Raw genomic sequence first — 24,301 nt, 5'->3', positions numbered from 1 at the left:
ATTAGACGAACCTGATCAACACAGACCACCAGGCACTGTCTCATTTTGAAAAAGTACATCTTTCTTCTTGAACTGGATAGAAAATGGTTTCACTAAACCAACTAAATCGACCCCTTAGGTCCAATGACCAAATTTAATAACTGTTCATCTTTGCTAATGTACAGTGTTTAATGATCTCATTCATTAATACATCAATGGTTGCTTTGGCTGATTAGATTTATTCCATCATTTTGACAGTATGATCTAAATGTAAAGTACAAATATTCCATGTAAAAATGAAACATTGTATTCTGAGCCAATGTCATAGATTAATTCTTAACTCACTCCAGTAGCCCACCAGAGAAGCTCATGTTAGGAGCCCTCAGAATTGCTCTCCAGTGTGATGCACTAATTGCTGTACTTGGGACTCAGAAGCACTTGCATAGATTTGAAGTCCAGGAAAGACTGTTCAAGTTTGTCACCTGGTCCCTGGCATAAAACACAGTCAGAAAGGTTCCTTGGATTTACATAATGCAAAATAAGATCAGAATGATTACACATTCATAAATAGATTTTAGTTAACAGCTTGTTAAATTCATCATTGCAAGCAGCGATGACACTGCTAAGTAGAATCTTCTTAGGGTACCAACTCATGTTTTATCATCTTACCAGGATTGTTTCACACAAGGAGATAATAAGAGCATTTTCCTTCCCTTAAAATGCACTATGGCATTCATGTTATCTCAACATCCTATGCTGATTGGTCACATCTTTTGTTTTCCCTTTGTGAGGGCCTGAGACTGCTAATCACAATATTGACTGAATACACCTTTTTTAGGTCCTTTGAGTTCAGCCATTAAATAGTTTGCATCTGTCAACTTCTTGCTCTTACACTAAACAATTCAACAGCTCATTTCTCATCATAGATCCGTGGGCTGCATTAAATGAGAGAGCCTAACAGAACCTCATAGTTAAAGCAATTTTAAATGCTCTCCTTTACAGACTCAAGGGACTGCACTACTGAAACAAGGGTGATAATAAAAGTAGAAATGTTCAGTCATATTTGTGAGCTGTTTCAGAGTGTTTCACTTCTAAAGGATCAGAGGAGGTCCACACCTTTACAACTAGATAGGAAAACTAATGCTTCTTTTTTTTCCCATTAACTCTACTTAAGCATATTAGACAAATTATCTGAAAGATAATGAAAAAGAGGATATAGCTTTATAATCTAAAACTAAGTTTCAAAGTCTATATTAAATTGTTAACTGCATTGTCTTCCAAAATATGGTAGCATATAGCACTGAACAAGTTACTAATTTGAAATAAAACTGAGACACAAACTATCAATGAAGAAGAAAAAGGTAAAGGTTTCCCCTGTTTACTTTTTAATCATTTCTATAAGAAGAAAAAGCCTGTGGTTTTACCTAGAAGACAGTACAGAAACAATTGAAAGGTCATCTAATAATAATTATGTTTTGCTGTAGCAACTTTTCTGATTTTTATTGGCATCTTTAAGACTGTCAAGGACTCATGTCTTCAAAGTCAGAGAAGAAGTTGGCATTTTTATAAGTAGTTCTAAAGGAAGGCCAAAGCTTTACTGAATACAGAAATGGTTCCTTTTGCTGTGTGTGGGCAATTTTTGCCAAGTAAGGTTGAAATATGCTTGTTTATGGAACAGCACAAGGAAACCGTATGATTGCTAAACATACACCTGGTTCTGGAGCTTATATGAAAAAAATCTAATTTCCATAGTTACTGTTCTGGTATCATTCTGCATTGAAAGTAATGATTAAAAATGAGAATACCAAGAATATCTGAGCAAAAACCTATGTTTTATAAGTATACCCAAAATACAGTGAAATCAATATGATTAAAAGCCCTATTCAGAGCTTGCCAGCATTAAAGGCACAACATATCAAGAATATCTACATGAGTTCATTAAAGATGTGAAAGGATGTATTTCCAAAGAAATGCTCAAATATCTTTTACACTTGGCATCCATTCATTCTTCTCTATATATGCCCAAAGGGATTAGGCAAAAATTTTATTTTAACAGGTAACATTAATACAAATAGTATTTTAAAGGCTGATTGCCTTTATACCACACTAGGCAATCTTGCTTACCTTTTCCAGAATTTCTGCATATGCCTACTCATTTAATATAGTAAATTATTTCCTGAAAGATTAGCACTTCTTGCCACTGTTACCCATACCAAATGAAGAATATAAAGAAAATGTTTTTCAAAGAGAGGGAAATAAAAAAGTTACAAATGTTTTGTACTGTGAGATTTTAAAAGACATTATACTCTTCACGCTTTTCAGTGGTAGAGAAGGCCAGTAATTATCAGTCATTCCATTGCATCATTTGCAAACATTCACTTGTAAGACTGATACAACTGAAGTGTTTTTGTGTTTTAGGTTGTTTTGGAGTTTTTTTGTTTATGTTCTTTATGGATAAGCAGCTTGTAATTGATTTTTCAGAGTTGTGAATACAAATTTACTTAACGTTAACGAGGTGAAATAAGCTGATGCCACCGTGCTGAGTCATATAAAATCAAACCTATTTGTGCAACTAATTGTACATTTGGAAAATAAGTACTTCCGAATCTTTTTGTGTTTCATGATAAAATTAACACAGAACGGTGAGAAAAGAGCTACTGAAGCAACTGTCTTCTCTGAGTTGATAATTAGAACAGGGTGGGTGATTGCCCAGAGCTGCTGTTGCTGGGATTTAATGTTTGATGCTTACCCGTCACAAATTAACATAACATATGATTTATGTTTGTCAGTGTGGCAGCCATTTGGAAAACTGAAACGTTTGACAGCAGTAAATGTCTCCTAGTACAAAGGTTTCTCTTGCCTCTATTGCTGTCATGCTCCAAACTGCAGTGGAGCTTCTTTGTACATAGCTAGGCAATAAACAGCTTTGCATTATAGCTATAGGATTAAATGAGCAAAAGGTTCAGTTGAAGGGATTGTTTGCTCTCCAGAAAATTGTTCTCTGCTTTTAAAAACTAGTTGTATCTATGAAAGTAGAAAGAGGAAGCTGGAAGGGAATTTGGATTATGGAGACACACAGAAGAAGGCTTAAGCCACTGTGAGGAGGGTTCTCTGCACCTGGAGAGAATATCTGTAGATACCTCCAACTTTTAGCAGTCCTGTCCATACCAACACTGGCAGCTCAAGTTTCTCCTTAAGGAAAACTTGGAACTCTCTAGTATAATGGAAGGTGCTATTTGCTTAAACTATGGAAGTGTTGATGCTGAAAAAAATTTAAAGTCCTTTATTACAGCATGGGTGCTTCTGCCATACTTTAAGTATAAGTAGTACTGTGTTCATGGCCATTAAGAGCTGTTTCAGGTCCTAGGGCAAATAGTCACTGTACCAATGATCCTCTTCTATGCTGCCTTACATTTCCTCATGCCACAGGTCTCTCTTACTTTTCTGACACTTTTGGAGAGGCAGAGGGTGGGGTCTGGTAGGGGTTTGGGTCAGAGCAAATAAGGAGGGTTGGGCTCTTGGTTCTGTTTCCTCCAGCTTTCAGACAGTCAGCACTGGCTGGACCTGTGGAGCTGTGAACCCATAAGGTTGTGTGTGATCCCACATGCATACCGCATTAGATCTGAGTGTGTTGCTGTGCTCGATTTGAGAGGAAAAAAAATCTGTTGCAGACTCTGTCATCTTACTACACTTTCTCTGCAGCACTGTAAGAAATGTCATAAAGAATAACATTTGAATTAAGGACACAAATAATTTACTTTTCTTGGGTATTTACTTTTCATGTTCCGAGCCAAAGAACAGGAGGGCAATGAAAATCTGAGACCTTAACTGACTTTAATACAACCATTAGGCACCTTTAATACTCAATAACCTTTGTGGGTTTTTCAGCATTCTTCACAGCTTTCAGCTTTTTGTTCAAACTTCTGTCAAATCTGCAGGTTTTATTGAGATTTTGACATGTAGTATCAGATCTTCATGGTAAACTATAGGTCTAGCATTGTCACAAGTCATTTTCTTCGCTGTGTATGTGTATTTGGAACATGTAGAGCTTTTCCTTGAGATAAGCAGCTCATTTTATTTGTGTATAAATATGTACATATTTGCTTATGTCTGGAAGACTCATTGCAGTGGTTTTATGCTGCTTTAGAATAAGTCTAATAATACCTATACACTGATGCACATACATCTATTTAACATAAGACTTATTGTCTTCCACTTAATGCAAGCAAATTGTGTTGAGCCTTTCTATGGATGTTTGGAAAAAAAGGTCCTGTCAGAATTTATGGTTCAAACATTGTCATTTTAATATGAAGCGATTTGATTGCTATTAAAAGCTGTTACTTTTTAAGGTTATTTTCACTACATAATTTAAAACTTCTTTTTCTAGAGCCTGCTAGTTTCACTGTTTTAAAAAACAAACAGAAAACTTCAGTTGTTCTTAGATACCTGTTCAACCTCTCCCTTTGTTAGAAAGCATTTGTTTTCTGACCATGGCAGTTTGATTTATCTGTTACTCCATTTTATAACCTCTCCTATGGAGAGTTTTTTATTAGCTTGTTACCTATCAAGACTATTGTTTATGTTGTGCCTGTCAAGAAATAGATTGAGACTGGGTATAGAAAGCAAATAATCATGTAAAACTGACTTTACTATGTCACTGAATCATCAAAAAGCTGGATTTAATTTTTGCTTTCTGCTATGAAATGCTATACCTACTTACTTCACTGGTCTGACATTTTGAGCTACTTGGTAAACTGTACAAATTCTAATGGCTCCTTTTGCCTCCCCCTACAGTGCCCCCTAGGTTTGTGGTTCAGCCCAGCGACCAGGATGGGATCTATGGAAAAGCCGTAATTCTCAACTGCTCTGCAGAGGGTTATCCTGTTCCTACTATTGTCTGGAAGTACTCAAAAGGTAGGATTCCTCCTGTGATCACTGGGGACAGATTAATTCTGATTTAGTAACAGTCAACAGAAAGTTACTAGTTTATTCTTCATATTGTCAGAGCCTGGCAGGGTGCAATAAAAGAAGTATCAGTCAATAAAAGAAGTATGTTTATACTATTCTTCTCTAATCTCCCTAAGCACTGTAGTAGTGCTGGCCATTGTCATAGACACAAGGCTGAGCTAGAATGACTTCTGGTCTGCCTTAGCGATGTCCTGGAGCTGTGAATATGTGTCTGTGTTAGCTATGGACTCACCAGGCGAGTGATGAAATGGACAGCTGAGAGAAAAGAGATACTGCTTTAATTGAAACAACCTCAGAACAAGGTTCAGTGGCAGCATTTGGCCGATTTTTTCCCCCCATCAAAATCCATGATAACATGGCCAGTCATATCTTTTCAGCAAAGAAGAAAGGTCAGGTAACATTAGCATAAGCAGTAATTCAGTACGTGCTTTACATAATGCTTTAACATTTTCTTCTCATGTAACAGAGCATTAAAATTGGCCCCACTTGACCCTCAGTAACCATAAGAAATTGACTGTTTTTTAATTAAAATGTGCTGCCTGCTGGATTGTGTCTTCTGGCCAGTTGTCTTCTGGTTGGTTTTAGCAAGAAAACAAACTCTCCAAACTCTGTATTCAATCTACTTGAGTTAACTCTTTAGAAAGCAAAACTTGATGCTATTGAGAAGAAATCTTTATGCAACAATTCATGTCAATTTTCAGTTTCCTTAGGGTCTAAATCCAAATTATATTCCAAGAAAAAGGGTGAGGGAAGATAAATGTTCATATTAAAGACCATTTTTGCTTTTATTGTTAAATTCTGGTTTGCGGTAAGGAGGGTACAGAGCACCACATGCCATTAATCTGAATGATATATGGGTGTTTAGTTATGAATATGGGTCACAAAGAAGTAATTCTGTTTTGATATGTTTGCATGCTGAAGGAAGCCAACCCAAGCTAGCTAAGTTGTAATTAATGCAAAGAGATAAACAGTTCATCTTAATAAAGGAGAAAGAGATAGTGATTTGATTTTAATAACACTCTACCATCAAGTGACTGTTTTTAAAGTTTTCCATTAATAGCCCTGAAGTTTTTAAGTCAAGGAAAGTTTTAGTAGATATGTGATGTAGGCAAAGCCATCAACCTGCAATTTCATTTTTTGGCCAAAATAATTCTAGTTGAAAAGGTCAGTATTTCTACAGAAGCCTGTATTTTGCTAATGGATGACTGCCATTTCCATACCTAGCCTAACTAAGGTGCTGTACAGATCTGTAGGATATATGCTACATCTTCCTTTAAAGAGATACATTATACGACTGGTTTGTGAACAAGGTTTGTGCCAAATTCTGAAATAATTACTGTGGTAAAGCCAGTAGGTGTCAAGTAATCACATCAGAACTCATCTCTAGGTACCACAACAGAGTAGAAAGGGCATCTGTACACCTGCAGGTAAGCTAGTGTCATTGGCTTTTCATGTCAGTGAAAAATTGAAAAAGAGCATTCATTTTTATGTACATTGGGATAGAAAGATAATGGAAATGGACTTGCTGTCTCTAAAGAATAATGACAGTGATCAATATAGACCCTATAATCAGCAAGAATCTGCTGTTTTAAGTCCTTCAGACTTAAGGAGGCAATGGGCACACAATGAAACACAAGAAATTATTTCTGAGTATAAAGAAACACTTTTTTACTGTGAGGGTGACTAAGCACTGGCACAGGTTGCGCAGAGAGGCTGTGGAGTCTCACCCTTGGAGATACTCAAAAGCCATCTGGACGTGGTCCTGGGCAGCTAGCTTTAGGTGGCCCTGCTTGAGCAAAAGTGATCCACAAAGACCACATGATCTCCAAAGGTCCTTCCCAACCTCAATCAATTGTGTGATTCATGAGCATGCAGTGCTCTTGCAGATGCATCCTTGCAGTTGTTTGTGATAAGCTGCTCTCACTGCTCAGGAAGAACTTTGGCTGTAGTAGCAGTAACAGTGCATGTGAAGAGTAAGAAGCCTTTGCAAACTGTTAGGCAAAATTTTGCCCATTTCTCACTATCCTCAGAAGTATCAGCCCTTTTACTTATGTGAACACCAAATTGTCCCCAGAATTTTTCAAGTGAAGAAATACAAGAAGTGAGTGCTTGCATCTATCTACTAGGGCAATCAATTGCAGACAGGTGGATTTAGTGAAGCATAAATGTGCCTTCCAAATAAATGACAGGAAAAAATGGCTTATTAAAGAAAAATAAATAGACAAAGGAGTAAGTGGGTTATATATGAACTAAAATAGTTGAAAAATCAACAATGGCAAGTGATTTTTTTAAAAACATCACTTGAACATTTCTAAGTTCATAGTATTGCCCACCAGACCTTGAGTGTAGCTGTAAGTCCCCAAAGCAAACTCTTCCAGGACTAGAAGGATTTTTAGTATGCATGTCTTGTCTTTTTTAATAATCTAGATGTTGTATTCATAGGTTGTTATAGCAAGCTATTTTACACTAAATCATTCCCCATAGTATTTATTCATCGTATTTCCTCTTGGGCTGACTCAGCCAACTGCGTATCGTAATTAATGCTGACAGATATTAACTTCGTGTACAGAAAGTGGTATAAGAGAATTCCATTGAAGAAGACTACCTTATGATTTTCCTGAAAAATCCCATCTCCTTCTGTCAAAGTATGTTATAAAACCCTTTGTTAAAAGAACAGTATCTTAATATACATTTGGAGTCCCTAATGCTGGAGGAACCTGAACTTGCGGTGAGCCTCTGGACAGTATGGCATGCAGACAGTATGTCAGTATCCTGTTCTCTATTTCTTAAATCCCCCAGTATCTTATTTCAAATAAAAAGTAGGTTCTTTCTTAAAACCAAAGTTGATACAGAAATCTTTTATTTCCTACCTTTTCATGGACTTTCTGTTGTTACATTACTGCCAAACATGGCACTTCATGCCTGATTAGTGCTCTGAGCTTTTTGTGTTTTTTATATTTTTATCAACAGTCCAGTTAAATACTGGCTACAAACATGGCAGAGCAGAGATATTTTGTGTCATCAGTCAGTCAGCTGTAGGAGGAGGAAGCAAGCAACACAGTCACTGATGTGATTTTCCATGTTACCCAGCGTTTCATAAACAAGGTCCTAGAGATCCCTTGAGTATGCCATGTTTACTACAACGGACATCCCTCTTAGTCATAAGAAATTCATTTGGCGTATGCATTAGGGATGCATACTTGTATGACTATTCAGCTGTAGCTGTCAATAATTTATCAGCCTCTAAATGTACAACAAATGTGCCTTTTTACCCATGAGCAGTCTGAAAACCTTCATTTTCTCTCTCCCCCTTTCTGGTTCTTCCACTCCTGCTTCATGCTTCTTTTGCCCCTTTACCTTTAACTGTTTATACTATTATACTATTATATTCCATAAGTCTCACCTCTTTCCATTTTGTGAATTCAGTTCTGACAAAGAACCATTCCATTTGTTCTGATGATGTCAGAAGCCATTCATATTTTAATTGAATTGAGCCTCTAAGAACAGGTAGCTATAATTTCTGCTTTGTTTTTTTAAAAAAATTAGATGTTTTCCTTCCTAACTAACCTGTTTCCATGGGGGTCCTGCTTTAGGTGCTGGGGTTCCTCAGTTCCAGCCGATTGCATTGAACGGTCGTATCCAGCTTCTCACAAATGGCTCCTTGCTGATTAAACATGTGCTGGAAGAAGACAGTGGATACTACCTCTGCAAGGTCAGCAATGATGTGGGAGCAGACGTCAGCAAGTCCATGTACCTCACTGTTAAAAGTAAGAACTAAAACACTTCTCTGTGATCCAGATATTACCACTGAGTGAAAAAGGCTTGTCTTAGTTTGGAGGGAGGCGAGGTGAAGTGAGGAGGGAGGGGAAAGGTTGGTTTTGTTGATTTTAAATTCATGCTGGCATTCAGTTGCATGTGATAGCACCTGGAAATCAGCATGGTTAAAAAAAAAGATGTTTAGTAGAGGGAGAAAAGAGACTTAAAGATTTCATTTCAAAAATCTGTATGATGTCTATGAGCTACAGCTGAGTAATGAAGGGGAAGTAAGAAAATTATTTGGTCAAGGGTAAAAAAAAAATCAAACAGAGAAGTAATACAGCAACTGTTACAAATCTCAGAAGCTGAAGAAAAATATGGATTAAAAAGTCTCTTAATCAGTTCTAAAGATTCTCAAGATATAGGAACAATTACAGTAGATATCACAAGAAGCCATAACATACTATAAGAGATTGTAGATATAGCCACAGTATTAATTCTGACTTAGCTACTGGCAGATAACTTTCAGAAAATGCATCTAATTCTGATGAATCTGGAGTGCATACACAATCTCAACCTATCTGTACTTTCTAGGCACAAGAGGCAAAAGCAACCAAGATTTTAGGTGCATGTTAGTTTAACTCCTTCAAACATGAACATAGATAAGAATACAAAGGAATTTTTATTTTTTTTTTAAGCTGTCGAAAGAATATAATTTCTCACTAGAGAAAAAAGAGACTACTGACACTTCAGCATGCCAAATGTTCCTGGATGACCTATTAGACCAGTATTGAAGAAGGTCACCTAGCCATGCACTTTCATGTTTGCAGGATTTTTGAAGATTAACTGAGCTCTTTGAAGTTCTAAGATGTCAATTAGCTTGAAAAAAGTTTGCCCTTGAAAGTAAAAATATTTTTTTTTCTGAAAAGAAGAAAAATTCGACTTACTCTCCATTGGAGAACTATACTTTAGATCACTAATCTTTAGGTTTAGGGTTGCTGATAGCTTGTTGTAATGTCAGAGAACAAATAGCTAAGTTATTTGAAAGAAATAGTGTCAAATTTGTTAGATTTGCAAGCCCCAGTATCTCAGATGTCCTCTCCACTTTGATTTGCCGTAGTCACTTCGTCTTCTGAAAAATGACATGATATCGCAACCTCTCAAGCAAGTATATTAATTGCATACTTTTTCTGTGGATTACTAGAAGTTCCAGCTTCTATGATTTCCATAGCTGGCCATTTTTGGGCCAAGCTTCCACTGTAGTAGCAATGCACTGCTCTAATATGCTACAGAAAACCAGCTTTCCTCTGGTTGGCAGCTATGCACACTGCCTGTCTGATCACTGCATGCAGTTTCATGTGTGATAAAAGAGCATCCCTTATCAAATAAAAGCAGGAGCTTCCCTGGAGAGTCAGATGCTGTTTGAATCTAATGAAAACCCCTCCAGCTCTGAGATAGGCAAGCACATCTATACACCCTCACACATCCGCACTAACACACGTATTGCTCCCAGCATGGCTGTCAGAGCAAACGCCATTAGCGTGTTGGTGTGTGAGTAGAAGAGGCACTGCTTTAGCTTTAATCAAGTACACATTAATGACAAACTGCTTTGAGGAAGTGTGCCATGGTGAGCTTCAGGTATAGCTGTTCTGGTGGCATGGTTATGGCACTTAATACTTGCACCTGGTTAAGTGGAATGACTCCAGAGCATGGGACTAGACCTGCCTTTATTCTCTCTGGTACTGTATCTTGTCATTCATTGTTTTCTTTTTCTCTGTGGTTATTCTGGTTCCTTTTCCCTCTCCCCAAAAACCTTATTTCTGGACCCTAGTTTTCAGGTATAGACCTACTATTAGATAAAAATCTTGGACTTCCTTCATAAACTTCAGTGTTCTTAATTAGCTAATCCTGCTCCACAAGGTCACCCTAAATACCTTCTTTACTCAGAGTCATAAGGTGAGACCTGGCCCAGGCAGTTGATTCTGGGTAATAAAGTAACATCAATACATCCTTTTACGGCTTCCTTCAGTCTGTATGTGGGTTGTCTATGAAGAGTAGTTCAAATCACCTGATAAAAAAAGTAGAGTGGCTTAGGTTGATGTAGTTACTGACTGTGAAACTAGACTGTGTCTCAGAAAGACAGACATGGCAGCAGTGCCTTTACAACCACTTCATTTAACTGATACAGTTAAGATACTTCACATGGGCAGTTGCTAACCATTTGTCGCATCACTGCGAACTTAAAAAAGCTCCTCTTATGCACAGGTGATTCTTCTCCTCCATGTCTGATAAAAGTTTCCACCTACTTTGTTAGTAACATTGCTGGATAAATTTTTGACTTCCATAGTTCCCATAATAAATCTCTTAATTGAGACTGGATGATTTCCAGAATTTTCAGTGTTACTTGTATGTAAACAGAAAAGCTATTGACCTTTGATGTCAGAAGATGATAGACAAATTTTTGTTTTGGTAGTTCAGGAGTGGACAGAATAAACATCTACTTGATGTCCTTCCATTAATTGCTACCTCTAAAATGGACAGACTTTTTTTAAACACCAGCTCAAGCTATAAACCAACTTGGCTTGCTTAACAAGGCTCTTAATAAGGGAAATAGTAGTAATTCCAGATACGCATTTATTTATTGCTTCAGTGTTTGCTACATGACACCTTCATGTCAGAGAAGCTGGTCCAGTTTCTTGGTTGAAGAGAGATTGTATGAGGAGGGAGTGCAAAATAAAATGATAAGAGGTAAAGAAAGAGGCTTCAGGAGTACAAACAGGAACGTGAAAAGAAAGAGCTACCAGAGTTGATGCTGAATCAGGAACCACAAGGCTAGAATGGCAGCCTTGAAAGGAGAGCATCTCCACTTAGCAACTATTATCCTCCTCCCTTTCTTTTCAAGAAATAGACATAAAAATCACGATCAGTGTGGTTTTTTCGCTTCTTCTGAACCAAGGATAAGTAGTTCTCAAATTCTCTATTCACCAAGAAATACAATATTAGAAAATTATGAGAGAGATCTGGAATAAGGAGTCTGGTGCTATCTTGAGAAATGACTCCTGGTGCTTGGGATGAGAAGACTTCTAAAGAATTTCAATAAAAGATAATAAGCCTTTAACATGAAGGGAGAAACTGAAATTATTTAGAGGTTGCCTGGGAGTCACAAGGGAAGAGATGTCTGCTTAAAATGGACTGCCTGCCTGCCTTCATCTGAATAAACGTCACACTTCCTAATTCCACTTTAGGGGCTATATATAACATGATAGAATGATATTGTGAAAAATTTCCCTCTTGAAAAGCAAGCTTTCATTATATGTTCCTATGTAAATAATCTGTTAGAGGCAGTTATGTTAACTCTGTCCTTTCCTAAATCAGTTATTTTCATGTCAGTGTGGAGACTGAGAAGTTTTAATCTGATTACCAAAACATGTCCAACAAATCCTGTCTGCCAAAAAAACAGAATTGCTTCACTCACTTTCCTCTCATATATGCTTCTTAACTATTTGCATTATATGTGTTTAATACATAAACCTAAAACTGTCAGTCAGTCCCACACCTCCTTCCAGCAGAAACATACTAATCCTAGCAAGTACTTTTAAGTTTCACCACACAAAAATTTTTTTAAAAACTTCCAAAATTGTCATCTATGACAAGAGCCAGTGGAATAACAGAAAAAAGATACTTTTTTGGAAAGGGAGCCTGGTCACAGTGTAAAAGTGAGTGTAGCGTCGTATTCCTGCAGCTACACTGGGTCTTTGCTGTGGTGATTCCCCACGCTGTGCCTCTGCTGCTGTGTCTCATCCATGCTGACCATGATCTCTTCCAGGCAAGATTTGTTTCTCCTCATCATCAGACAACTTATGGAAAAAAGAGGCCTTGATCACATACCTACCTACTACTGCAAAAGAAATAAAATAGTATAAACACAAGCAAGCTCAAAAGATGCTTATGAAAAAGGATTCTAATCTAGTGAAGCTGTTTTCTCCAATGTTAGCTGAAAGTTGTTCCACCATATGGCTGAAGCACTGCAGTGTTTGTTTATTAAAATGGACAGAAGTCTGTGCCTGGCTTCCTCCATGAACCTATCTGGACGACAAAGGCACACCTCCCACGTGGTCAGTCAAATGAGTTCACTCTGCTGCAGCACCTGCAGTAAGCCAGCAAGCTGTGATGGAGAACTCACTGTGCTCTGCTCACCAGGGTGCCTTGAAATGCTCATTTTAGTCATTAGGGAAATAATTCCTTGTTGAGGATATAGGAATTTTGAGATCTGTCCAATTGCTACTTTTCCTTGTGTATGAAAAGAGTACTATTTACACATAGATGCTATCTTTTTTTTATGTCATATTTCTCACTAAAAATGCATCTATCCCAGATGTCAGTAAGGGTGGCATTGCCTGTTTGCAAAGATAGATTGTTGATGTTATGCTGTAGAAAAAGATAAAAATCACCATCTCTCACACCTTCAAAAATGTTTCTAGGAAGAACAACATTCATACTATGGCAAATTCACCTGAGCTCATTTATTTTGACACTTCTTAATCTGTCCTTGTTTCATTGTCCTGTGATCTGTAAATAGTGTTTTCTGTGGTAAAACCAAATAAAGTCCCCTTGTCTGATTGTGTTCTCTGTTTTACTGTTTTCTTCTCCTGACATTCTGCCATCTTTATCAAAGTGCTTTTAAATTTATTTGCTTCTTCATACTTATTTTGCAATTATCTCAGGTAGAGTGCATTTTTGTCCAATGGAAAAATTTGGCCAAAACTGGTAAAAATCACCAGCTGGATTACTAGCATATACTCTCAGAATGAAATATTAAGGTAAAGGGAAAGAAAACAAAAATAGTTTCAGTGAACTGAAACTACTTTTATATCCCAAAGTGTCCTTTCTCCTGAGCTAGTGAGTTGCACTTGCCTACCTTTCCCTTTACCCTCATGACAGGCAACTCTCTCTTTCACCACATATTTCTTGGCAAACAAAGGCAAAAACTCTGTTAAATATAAGGATGTGAACAAACTACAATACAGCTCAGTCTAACTTCCAAGTCAGTGGTGATGGATCGTAACACTCCCGATCTGTTTTAATTACTTATCTATTTTCATTAAATGCACAGTCTAAAAGCTGCTATAAGAAAATTATGGTAAATCTTGGAAACATGAAAATTTTCTCTAGATGGAAGTGCTTTCTCCTGTTAGTGAAACAACCCATTTTTTTCATAATGAGGTCCTCCCACTACGAGAAATGAACAGGGTCTGAATTCTGTTTTCTGCCTCTTCAGACCATTGGCACAGCTTTGATTTAGGGACTTGCACTTTAATCACCCATCATGTGTCATTACCCCGACAGGCAGGAGCCGCGAGATACAAGCTCCAATAAATTGCACTGAAAATCGCTGAAGCGATCCTTTGTTGATTTTCCTTTACAGCTATTCAATGGCAGATCAGCTGTCATAACAACACAGTGCCTGTGGCAACAGGGTGAAATTAAACGTGAAGTATGTTCAAGGTAGCTGGTAGAAAGCTGGAATATCCCTTTTCTTCTCTACATTCAAATGCTTTCTACTTCTCTCAGTAATGCCAAGCCTGTGGCAATTGGCTAAAACGAATGCTTTCTCTTGTAAGATAATTGCCAGATGTACTGCAGGACAAATACTCAAGAGCTTTTGTATGCAAATCTTTGCAATACTCTCATTTAAGGAAAAGAGGGGAGGTAAGGACTTCTCTCTTTAAAAAAAAATATTTTACTAATTGGATGCAAGAAGAAAAAGAACATAGCAGCCCTTTTCCTTTTCTTCAAGGCTGGCTTCACAGCAATGATTGTAGCAGGAAGGTGAAACAGATTTCTCTCCAGCTAGCTAGCTGGCTAGAAGGTGCACACAGGCTTTGCTCTCTCTTTTCCATTTGTATCAACAGTGTTGTATTTATTGGGATTTTTATCAGGATAGTTGTCTCAGCTTTACGTTGCTCAAATATTCAAAAGGATTGTTGCTCAAATATTCAGATGCAAAACATTCAAAAGGAAGCATGGGTGGGGTTCATTTTCTGAAGATTTTTTTCTACTGAAATTTTCATAGTGGATACAGAATATTAAGGCTTTCCTAAAAAAAAAAAGCACAAAAAAACAAAACAAAAAAAACAACAAAAAACAACCCCAACCAAAAAAACATTTTAACAAAGTTGTGATTCTTTCCTCCTGTGAATACCTTCACATATTCACTTTTCTTAGAAAACCTCATAAGATGTAGGATTTACAAGGTGTGTACTCTAGCTTCTATTTTATTTTCTCCCTTTACTGAACACATTAGTAATACTTAAACACAGCTGAACTACAGATATTTTACTAGTGTGTCCTCCTTTCTCAGTTTTAATACCTCTTTTGTCTTGTTAAATCACTAGCTTATTCAGAGAAGGCTTTAAATGGCTTTCACATTGCAGTGCACTCTGTGGCCAGGTTTGGTCGGCTGTGGTCAGTATAGACTTCTGAGCAACCGAGTTAATTTCAGATCAAGAATTACAACTCCTACGTCTTTGAACAATGCTGAAACAAGACTTGAAAATAATGTCTACTCTGCTCTCTTCCTCCAGTGGAGATGGTGGTGTTGCAGTGATTTATAAAAGCTAGATAGATAATCCTTGCATAATAACCTCCATCAAGAAAGTGAGCCTGCAAATTTCAGTATATTGTATTTGTCACGATACTACAAACTCTACTGTGCTAGAATATAATAAATGGTGATTCTGAAAGGCTCTTATCTGGGAGGAAATATTCTGGAAATTACTCTTTCTGGTAATTTGGAAGGTCATTTTCTTGAAAGACAATTTCAAACATAACAATTCAGATTTAATCTTGCCTTCACTTGAAATGTGAATGAATACTCTTTGGAACACAGTATATCTCAATAACCATTTAGATCAAGTAAATGCCAGTAAGCATAGGACACTGGGCAGTCAGAATTTCAAAATTACTCATCTGAGTTACTCTGTATTAATCTAAGAAGTTTAGTTCAGTAAACATTACTCTTCCTCCTAGTTTGATAGTACAAGTGGAACATCCTCAAAAACTCTGGTGCGCCTTGTCTTCCTTTTCACCTCCAACTGCAAAGAGGTTGTTTGAGGGCCTTGCTCCTATCTCTGTCACTGTGCCCCTCCTGGACACTGCACCGCCTCTAAGCCTTGTTCAGAAGAGCTGGTAAAGACCATCCAAGGGTGTGAGTCACTGCTTGACTTGCCTCTGCTCAGCTGGCTCCTTTCGGCAGTACAGCTTTGCAGGGCATGCTCAGAGCATCGTATTCCGCAACACAGCAGTGGAGCGCTAAGTGTTTGGAGCTGGACGTGATGACATTTAGAAGCTGTTTTAACATCTATAGTATGAATCTGGAACTAGAAGATGGGGAGAGAAATTAGAAATAAATCTGAATATTTATCTCAGTAATTCTCATCAGAACACATAACTCAAACAAAAAAAAAAGATTTCTTTTCTGATATTTTCTGAAAATTATGAAGTAGTTCTAAATCTCAAACTCAGCTGCACACAAGTCCATCTTAATACAAATACTGTTATGACAGTGTTATGATAGGTTATTTGTTTTTTTCCTTTAATCTGTGTGGTAGAAGAGTAATGGATAAATGCTAACAATGTCTGTAATTCAGTAGTAATGTTTACTGGTTTATCTAGAATCAAGCTGATTTTAAATGCAGCATGTATATAGGTACACAGTCTTGTTTTTCTTAATACTTACCTTAAGAGGTATTTAATGCTTATAGTGTATATAATTCTCTGGATTTTCATGCTTCTGCTTTGTTAAACCAAATCATTTTCCTGTTAACATTTTAGAATGCTGCTATGAATATATTAGTTTCATTTGTGGAGCAGGGACTGTAAGCAGTGTGTTTGCTGGGTTTAATATTGGCTTCTAGTGGAAGAAATGCATGCATGATCTATTGTTGCTTATTTTTATGTTTGCAATGTCATCAAGAGTTGGCCCTACATCTCGCTAAGATTAAATAAATCAAGAGAGCATTGTAAAGCAATAGTGGGATGTAAATTAATTTAGGGGGTATGTGCAGTACACATGACTATTGCTACTTCAGAAAAGCAAGCTGTTATAGTATTGTGTTTTTCCCTTTCTTTTTTTTCCTTTCCCTTTTCCTTTCCCATCATCTCTTTTCTCTGTGTCTAGTCATGCCAGCTTTAAGGTACAGCTCATTTACAAAATAACCAGGTTCGAGCAGGACAAAGCCTCAGGCTCAACGAGAATGCTATTCTCGTGTCTCACATAATTTTCCCTGCACACCCACTGCTGCTTCTTCCTCTTCCTCGCTGTCACCATTTTGCAAACCTCGCATCTCTGCCATCACTTCTTTCTCTTTTTGTTTATTAAATCCTTTTCCATCCCACATTCATTCTTCTATCTATCCATTTCAGAGCTTTCCATTTTCATTCTCATGTGAGTTTAGGATTTGCAGAATGATATCTGATCAGCTATAATAGTGGAGAGAGTCTTAAATTACAACATTTCTTCTTACATATCAGGGGTGCTTCTGCATTTTGAATGTTTGCAGTACAGTCTTTTTTGGCATAAGACCTACATTTCAAAAGCTTGTTCACTGTTTTTTATTATTGAATGCTGTCACAGGATCAGCATCATCATTCTTTATACTTATTTGTTTATTTGATTATTATGACTGATTGTTGATCTCTATCTTTAATTTTATTTACAAAACTAACTTTTGCATAAAAAAGAAAAGAGCTATTGAGTTATAATATATATATAAAAATTTACAATATCTTTGAAAATGTGTAGGACATAAACTGCATTTGAGTATCAGGTGACACAGACACTGAATCAGTTATGTACATTTTCTTGTATAATTTCCATAGTAAAAGAAAAACATTTAAAAGATAGTTTATATGGAAATATTTTATGCTTTGAATAAGAAGGTTATTTCTTTTTAAATATAATAATAGATGTTACTATTAACCAAAACCAGTCTTTTACAACTGCTGCCATCAGTGCAATTTTAAGCTTTTTTAGAGCAACCAATTTTTCCTTCAAATAAAAAAGTGTCATTTTTTGTGATACTTTCCTTTTCTCTTCAAAATAGTTTTTCAATAATTACATGGTAGCTTTGTTCATAACACTCTGTGAAAATCCTATGATAGTACTCAGTATAAATACTGTGTATAGATTCTGTGATAATCAACCTAAAACCAAAAATGTAAATTTACATCTGGGAAGCATACAATAGGAACAGAAAACGCAAGGTAGGAAGTAGAGCTGTCTACAAGCTGAAGATGCTGTACACAGAATAATTAAAGGCATTCCTTCCTATACCCCTTCCTGCTGTGCATGTCAGGTATAATCAGGACAGATCTGCAAATGCACATTTGCTTTCAGCAGTCTCGATGTATTTACTTTGTGGGAAACAGGTTTCTTTCAGCCTGGATTGCAGTCCTATCCATTAAGATTCAACCTCTGCATCAATGTGTGAGCTCCCATCCACGTTGTTAGTTTGGATATCTTTTTGGCGTGTGATGATTGAACATACCTTAATATGTCGCTTTTAAGTTTCTTGGGGAAAAAGGAAATGTTCACTTAAGGCCACAGCAATTGATTTCTGAGTGTCTTCATGGTATAGATAACTAAAGAACCATGGCTCCATTTTTAGATAAATCTTATTAGGATCCTGTAGAGTTAAGGAATGTATTGATTTGGTCTGTCAAACCAAGAGCTAATGAAAGAATGAGCTCTTACTGTTGGCCTAACTACTTATGATTAATCTAACCCAATCCATTTTTTTTCAACTGTCTCCATCAGGCCACAGAATAATTAGTCCTACGTTCACTTTTTGTTTTCTTTTCCATACTGAGTTAGCATATTTGATCACGTAGGAATTGTGTTGTCTGGGGAGCATGTACATCTCTATGATGTTAGTTTTACCTTCTCTCCCACTGTTTACTTAGTGCTTAGCTTCCACCTGGCAAATTCTTGATAGCCCCTGGGAAAACAGTGTTGTGTAATTGTATGGATGTAGGTGAACACAGAAAATAGAAATCATTCTTTAGGGAGGGAACAAATGCTATAGTTCCAGTGGAAGTACATGTCACGTGAAACAGTATTTTCCATTCAAGTTGCTAACTTGTTTAGAAACGTGCAAGCCCTCCTGCTGACTTTGCAAAAGAGTGAGCAACAGTATCCATTAAGGATTTAGATGTTTATGAAAATTGCCCACTTTATGCATTTATCACAACATTAGAACAGAGCCGTCTGTGCATGTACTAGTAGGTCTATGTGATTGCTGTCGTGAAATTGTTTTTGCTGTGGTAGCTGTGAGTCTGCAGCCTGTGAGTCTATTCCCTTGTGCAAGCTTAAGTGCTCTCAGGCAATTGAGAAACGGGCCAAGCATGGTCAGGTATTGGCAAAGGTGTTGTTTTTTAAACTTCCTGCTTTTACAATTGAAACTTCTACTGATGAAAGTTTCTATACTTCATTTTGCAAAATATCATGTGATGCTGTTATGCTGCAAAAGTCCACTGAGATCTCTTTCTCTGTGTGACCTATATGAGTTACTGGCCTCAGGTACCAATATCTGTGTGTGCCGATGTGCCTGAACATGTAGACACTTACAAAAATGTGTTGTTTGATGCTCATCTAAAAGAATTAATGCAAAAAGGAACAAAAACCATCCTGATGTGGTCAGATGGTATAGGGTTTTCCTGAATGTACTTCTTAGGCTGTTTATTTACCTCTAATGCGGCTTTCAGACGGACACATAAAATGATTGATAGTTGGCTGATTGGATCAAGGTGATTGAATTCAAATCTTTGCAGCAAAAACCCCAATTATGTATCTTTGATTTTAGTAGAAAATAAATAGACATATGGTGGAAATCCTGACTTCATTAAACACAATTCTTCATCTGTGACATTCCTGTAATTTTTTTTGCAGTAAATTTAAACTGTAAAGATACATTCTCAAAAAAATGCACCCTATATATTATATTTCTAAAACCATTTCTTCATTCTTAAATTAGAACCTTGATTTATAAAAATAGGTTGTATAGAGTTGTCTTTCACGTAATCCGTGACACGCTGAATGCTGCTTAGTAAAGCAGATGACTATTTAGGAATTTAAACACTTGTTTCTAGGAGTTGGTTTGGGCTTCGGGTTTTGCTGTTCTTACAAAATTTGGCTTAAACTTCTAAGTCTGTACATATATGTTGTATGCCATACTCTGTAAGTATATGTGATCAAACTCTGGCAAATGTTGTAAGTCTTTGGAAATGAATAGGAAAACATGTGTTGATGTCAGTAGTCTGGCTTTCAGTCAGCACTGCAAGTTCTCTCAGTTCTACTTCCCTATTTCAAACTTTTCTTGTGTTAGTTAAAATGAACTCCTAAATCATGTTGTCAGTGACCTAATAAGAACATTTCCCTACTAATTGATGTGTCATATTGAGAGATAACTACCTGAGAAAAAATCCTGTTCTCCTCTTACTTCCATCTCTTTCCTCACAAAGGACAAAGATTTTCAAAGGATCGAATGTCTTTTCTGAAAGTTAGGTGATATGAACTTGTGACAACAGAATAAAAGAAAGAGACTGAAGAAAGGAATACCTCAACAGAACTATTACATAAGCTGCAAGTCTTCAGAGCAATAGGAAGAGCATCTGTTAGAGGATTATTTTTTCCTGACTTTTAATTACTAGTCATTGATTTTGGTAATTGCTCACATGTACATACAAAATAGCGCAGCAGGATTTCACTTCTGTGGTCTTATCTCAAATCTGGCTTTTATAATGAATGCCTATTACTGTAAGTGTTCCATAAGAAAGCAGTGCTCTATTTTTGTCTTACTTTGCAATGCAGCATAACTGTTGCATCTACAACTGGTACAAGTTGGCTCTTTGCTGTGCACTTAGAGCCATAAACCCTTACTTTCAGCAAGGAAAATCTCCTGGTATCAGATTTTTAAGTGGTACCTTGTCAAGCTGAAATAAGGAAGAACAGACTCTTCATAAGTGGTTGCATATCGTTGTTGAGAATCCTATTACTGTGTGCTAAGTGCCCAACTCTAAGGTTTAAATAACAGTTAAACAAAGTTTCCAGCTTTTAAAGAATATGGGCATGCACCTAAATGTTGTGGAAGACCATTACAGGAGTGTGTAACAGCTGAGTGACCTCAGGAATTTTGCTGACTCGGTGTAGCATCTATGACTGTTTACAGATCTGTTTCAGTGAACTCACCAGTGGAGAGATAGATGTGAATGAGTACTTCTGAGTTTTGATTGTGTATAGTGATCCTTGTCTTTCTGGATCTACTTTGTTTTGGCATTCCCACCAGAATAACTCATTGCACAGAGGTGCTAATACTGTGCCTTTTTGGTTTTAAGTCTTTCAGTGTAAAACTGATAGACCTCCCAAAACACTTAAAGAGTTATTAAAAAAAATGAGAAAGGAGAGAACAACCTGGTCGAAAGGAGTAAATCTGGCACTACCCATTATTTAGCATGGTTAGGATGGCTAGGGTTTCTTCTTTGGCTGTGATCTGATTTTAACTGTTGCTGTCTCATTATTTCACCTGTTAAATTACAGTAACAGAATAAATCAGCCTCCCTTCTGGAAGAGGGTGCTCAAATGAACAATCCAGTGAGGATGGATGAGCTGTGGTAGGTGTCCATTTGTCTGCCTAGGACAGGGGATATGCAAAGTAATTACTGAACATTCAAAGAGATTTTAATTTCTTCCCATTTGCTGTGGGGTAGGCATGTGAACCTGGGCAGTTACCATGGCTTTGCTTATACAGAGTGAGTTCTTTGAATGCCGCAATTAAACTGTGTATTTATGTGCTTATATGCATATACCAATATATATGCATGCCACCTTCTGCAATTCCTAGTAAGTTCCTTAGATCTTGTCCATATTCAAGATTATTTCTGCTTTTGCTTATTATTTTAGCATATTCTAATAATACGTAGCTATATTACCATAAATCTATCACATGGATATTTTTTCTGGAGCAAGCGTTGACTCTTTGCAGCTTAGTTAAAATTACTGTCAAAAGCAGGGGACACATGAATGGGCAGATGAAACACAAAGCACAAACCTGAAACAAATTTTGCTTCAGCTTCTGCACCTGAGTGAGCAAGCTCTATTTGTGAAATGTAGGAGCTTGAAAGCACTGGAGATTTAACTTGGGGCCATTCAGGGATAATTTTGTGTAGAACACACAGAGGTTAGAGTACTTTTAGAGGATATATAATGCACTTCCAGCTTGCTTATACCAAGACAGCTTCACTTACCAATGCATTAATCTGTTTCTCATGTAGTGCGACGTAAGCTAACCTAGGGAAACTTACATTCGTATACTGAAATGCGAGTGACCTCAAGGGAAGTTATACTCTTACACCACAGTAACTTACTTTGGTGCTTTCATGTCCAGAAAAGGGAAAAGGGAGAGTCATACTGTATGAAGTGTTATAAACCATCTAAGTGATTCAAGTCATGTCTTGAGGAGTCTAAATATATCTATTTTTTAGGACGTTATAAACAGTGAAAAGCAGAACTGAGTTTGTAGTGAAAGCACAACAGACATTATACTAAAACCATGATATGACAAGCATCAGGACATCAGTCCACCCAATATACTGGCAAATAAATGTTGGCAAAAACAGATTGTATTTTACTTGGTCTAGAGGATGCCCATTATAATAGCAAGGGATAGAAACTATTAACCTTATACAAGAAAGCTTTGTGTGTCTGAACTGCCTTTAAGACAGTTTGCTTTCTATGTGGAATGCAGACAAGGATGTAAGTGTGCTTTTCTGTCTTACATCTTACAGGAGAACAAGGGGATTACATTAACTGCAGTGGGTTTGCTATTGACATGTTTTCAGCTTCATTATGTCAGCTATGCAGAGTGATGAATTAATTGTTTCCTGGCTACCATTGGTAGGAGATACGGTGACAAAGGGTTTTGGAGCACTGCTTGGTTCCTGTTTCTCTCATTGATCTCTATGAGAACAATCATTATGATAATTATTCTAATCCAAGCTTCTGTAATATAACTGAGAAATAAATGCTTCTTGGTTAATATGCCTCAATTAATGGGTCACCCAGTGTAGCTGCAGCAGGTTGCAAGTAAGTAGCTTTCAGGATCTGAGCCCAAATGATTATAGGTTTTCTTTCCCTTTTCAGATGAAATGGATTCATAAGCCTTACTCAAATGAAACGCTCTTGTAGTCATTAATTATAGTATACACATGTTAATGACATCATTATCAGGATATAACATAATGTCCCAAGGACCACATGTTAGAGTTGTTTCCTGTGCAAACAATTGTGCTTGATAACAGAGCCTGTCAGAAAATGTCAAAAGAAACCACATGGTGTCTTGAAATGATTGTGAAATTATAATGTGTCACAGCTATGTATGTCATAAACAATACCATCATGACTGAATTTTTCATTAGCTTCTTGGGTGAGGGATACTGAAGACAACAAACAATTAAGATCTTGAACATCTCAAGTGTAGCACATAATGCAGCACTGAATTGTTTAAAGCATACCCTGTGACTGAATTAAATGCATTAGTCATGATGTGAGGATATGCATAGTAATAGACAATATTAAGGACTTTGGGAAATTTTTTCTTGGTTTTATTAAACATAGAAAAGAATTTTTTTTTAATATTCTACAATTTAGTTCTCTTTTAACACCTCCTTTTTAAATTGTATGAGGACTGAATAGTGAGACTGTAGGAGAGCTGCCAAGGTAACTCCTACTTTAGCAAATGAAAGCCTAGTCAAGCAAAAGATATTGACAAAGCTCCTCTGGATTCTTACAGGACCAGAATTTCAATCATGTGGCCTGTCAAGCTCTAGAAGTGGGAGCGAACTCATCTACAACCCTGACATGATACAACAACAATTTCAAGCCCATGGTGGCTCATGGGTTTTGCAGTTGGCAGTCACAGGAACAGAGCTGCTCCCATTATCTGAGGCAGCAGGGCCAGCGGGTGTTCCACAGTGCTTAACTACTAAATCCTTCCTAGTTTTGTCTCTACACAGCCAAGTTCAATGAAAAAGACTGAACTCCTTCTTTTTGTTAACTATGGATTTCGGCAGTGTTACCATCTTTTAAAGTTTTGGGGTTTTTTTCTGAACTATAAAAGTAACAATTTATTGAGCTATATATTTTTGTTTTTCTTGTTTCTCTTTGAACTGAGAAATGTGATTAGAGAATCACACAGAATCATTATTCTCCTTCTGGAAGTAAGCTATGCAATATTGCCTAGAGCCATGTGTTTTTCGGGCACAGAAAGCTCTAACTGTTTTCTTCAGGCTGCAAAGGCTGCTTGTTACAGGGCTGCCAAGAGCTTTCCTCCTGTAGTGCTGCCTCGTCCATGGGGTTATGTGGCACCTGCTGGCAAATAGCTCTATAGATGGGCTGTTAAATCATCATCTTCCAGAACCGTGTTTTTTTAAACCCACAAGACTGTCTTTAGATGCTCTGATGATAACAATAATACTTCATTAGTCATGAAGTAATTGGCTGTCAGTAACAATGTAGAAGAAGGATGCTGCCCAAACTTTTTTC

General features: G+C 37.0%; 1 protein-coding gene across 1 annotated transcript in view; it reads left to right on the top strand.

Moving 5' to 3' along the window:
• The window catches only part of DSCAM (Down syndrome cell adhesion molecule), a gene marked incomplete at its 5' end in the record, with an annotated part of 163,232 nt that overhangs the window by 5,711 nt on the left and 133,220 nt on the right, over window positions 1–24,301 (top strand). Inside the window, 2 exons of the mRNA XM_010182256.1 lie at window positions 4,774–4,893; window positions 8,541–8,714. Of these exons, the coding sequence (XP_010180558.1) occupies window positions 4,774–4,893; window positions 8,541–8,714 (294 nt within the window). The remainder of the gene's footprint in view (window positions 1–4,773; window positions 4,894–8,540; window positions 8,715–24,301) is intronic.

The sequence above is a fragment of the Mesitornis unicolor genome, unplaced genomic scaffold (genome assembly GCF_000695765.1).
Source record: "Mesitornis unicolor isolate BGI_N332 unplaced genomic scaffold, ASM69576v1 scaffold2924, whole genome shotgun sequence".
Taxonomy (NCBI): Eukaryota; Metazoa; Chordata; class Aves; order Mesitornithiformes; family Mesitornithidae; genus Mesitornis; species Mesitornis unicolor.
This window is presented reverse-complemented; position numbering and strand designations above follow the sequence as displayed.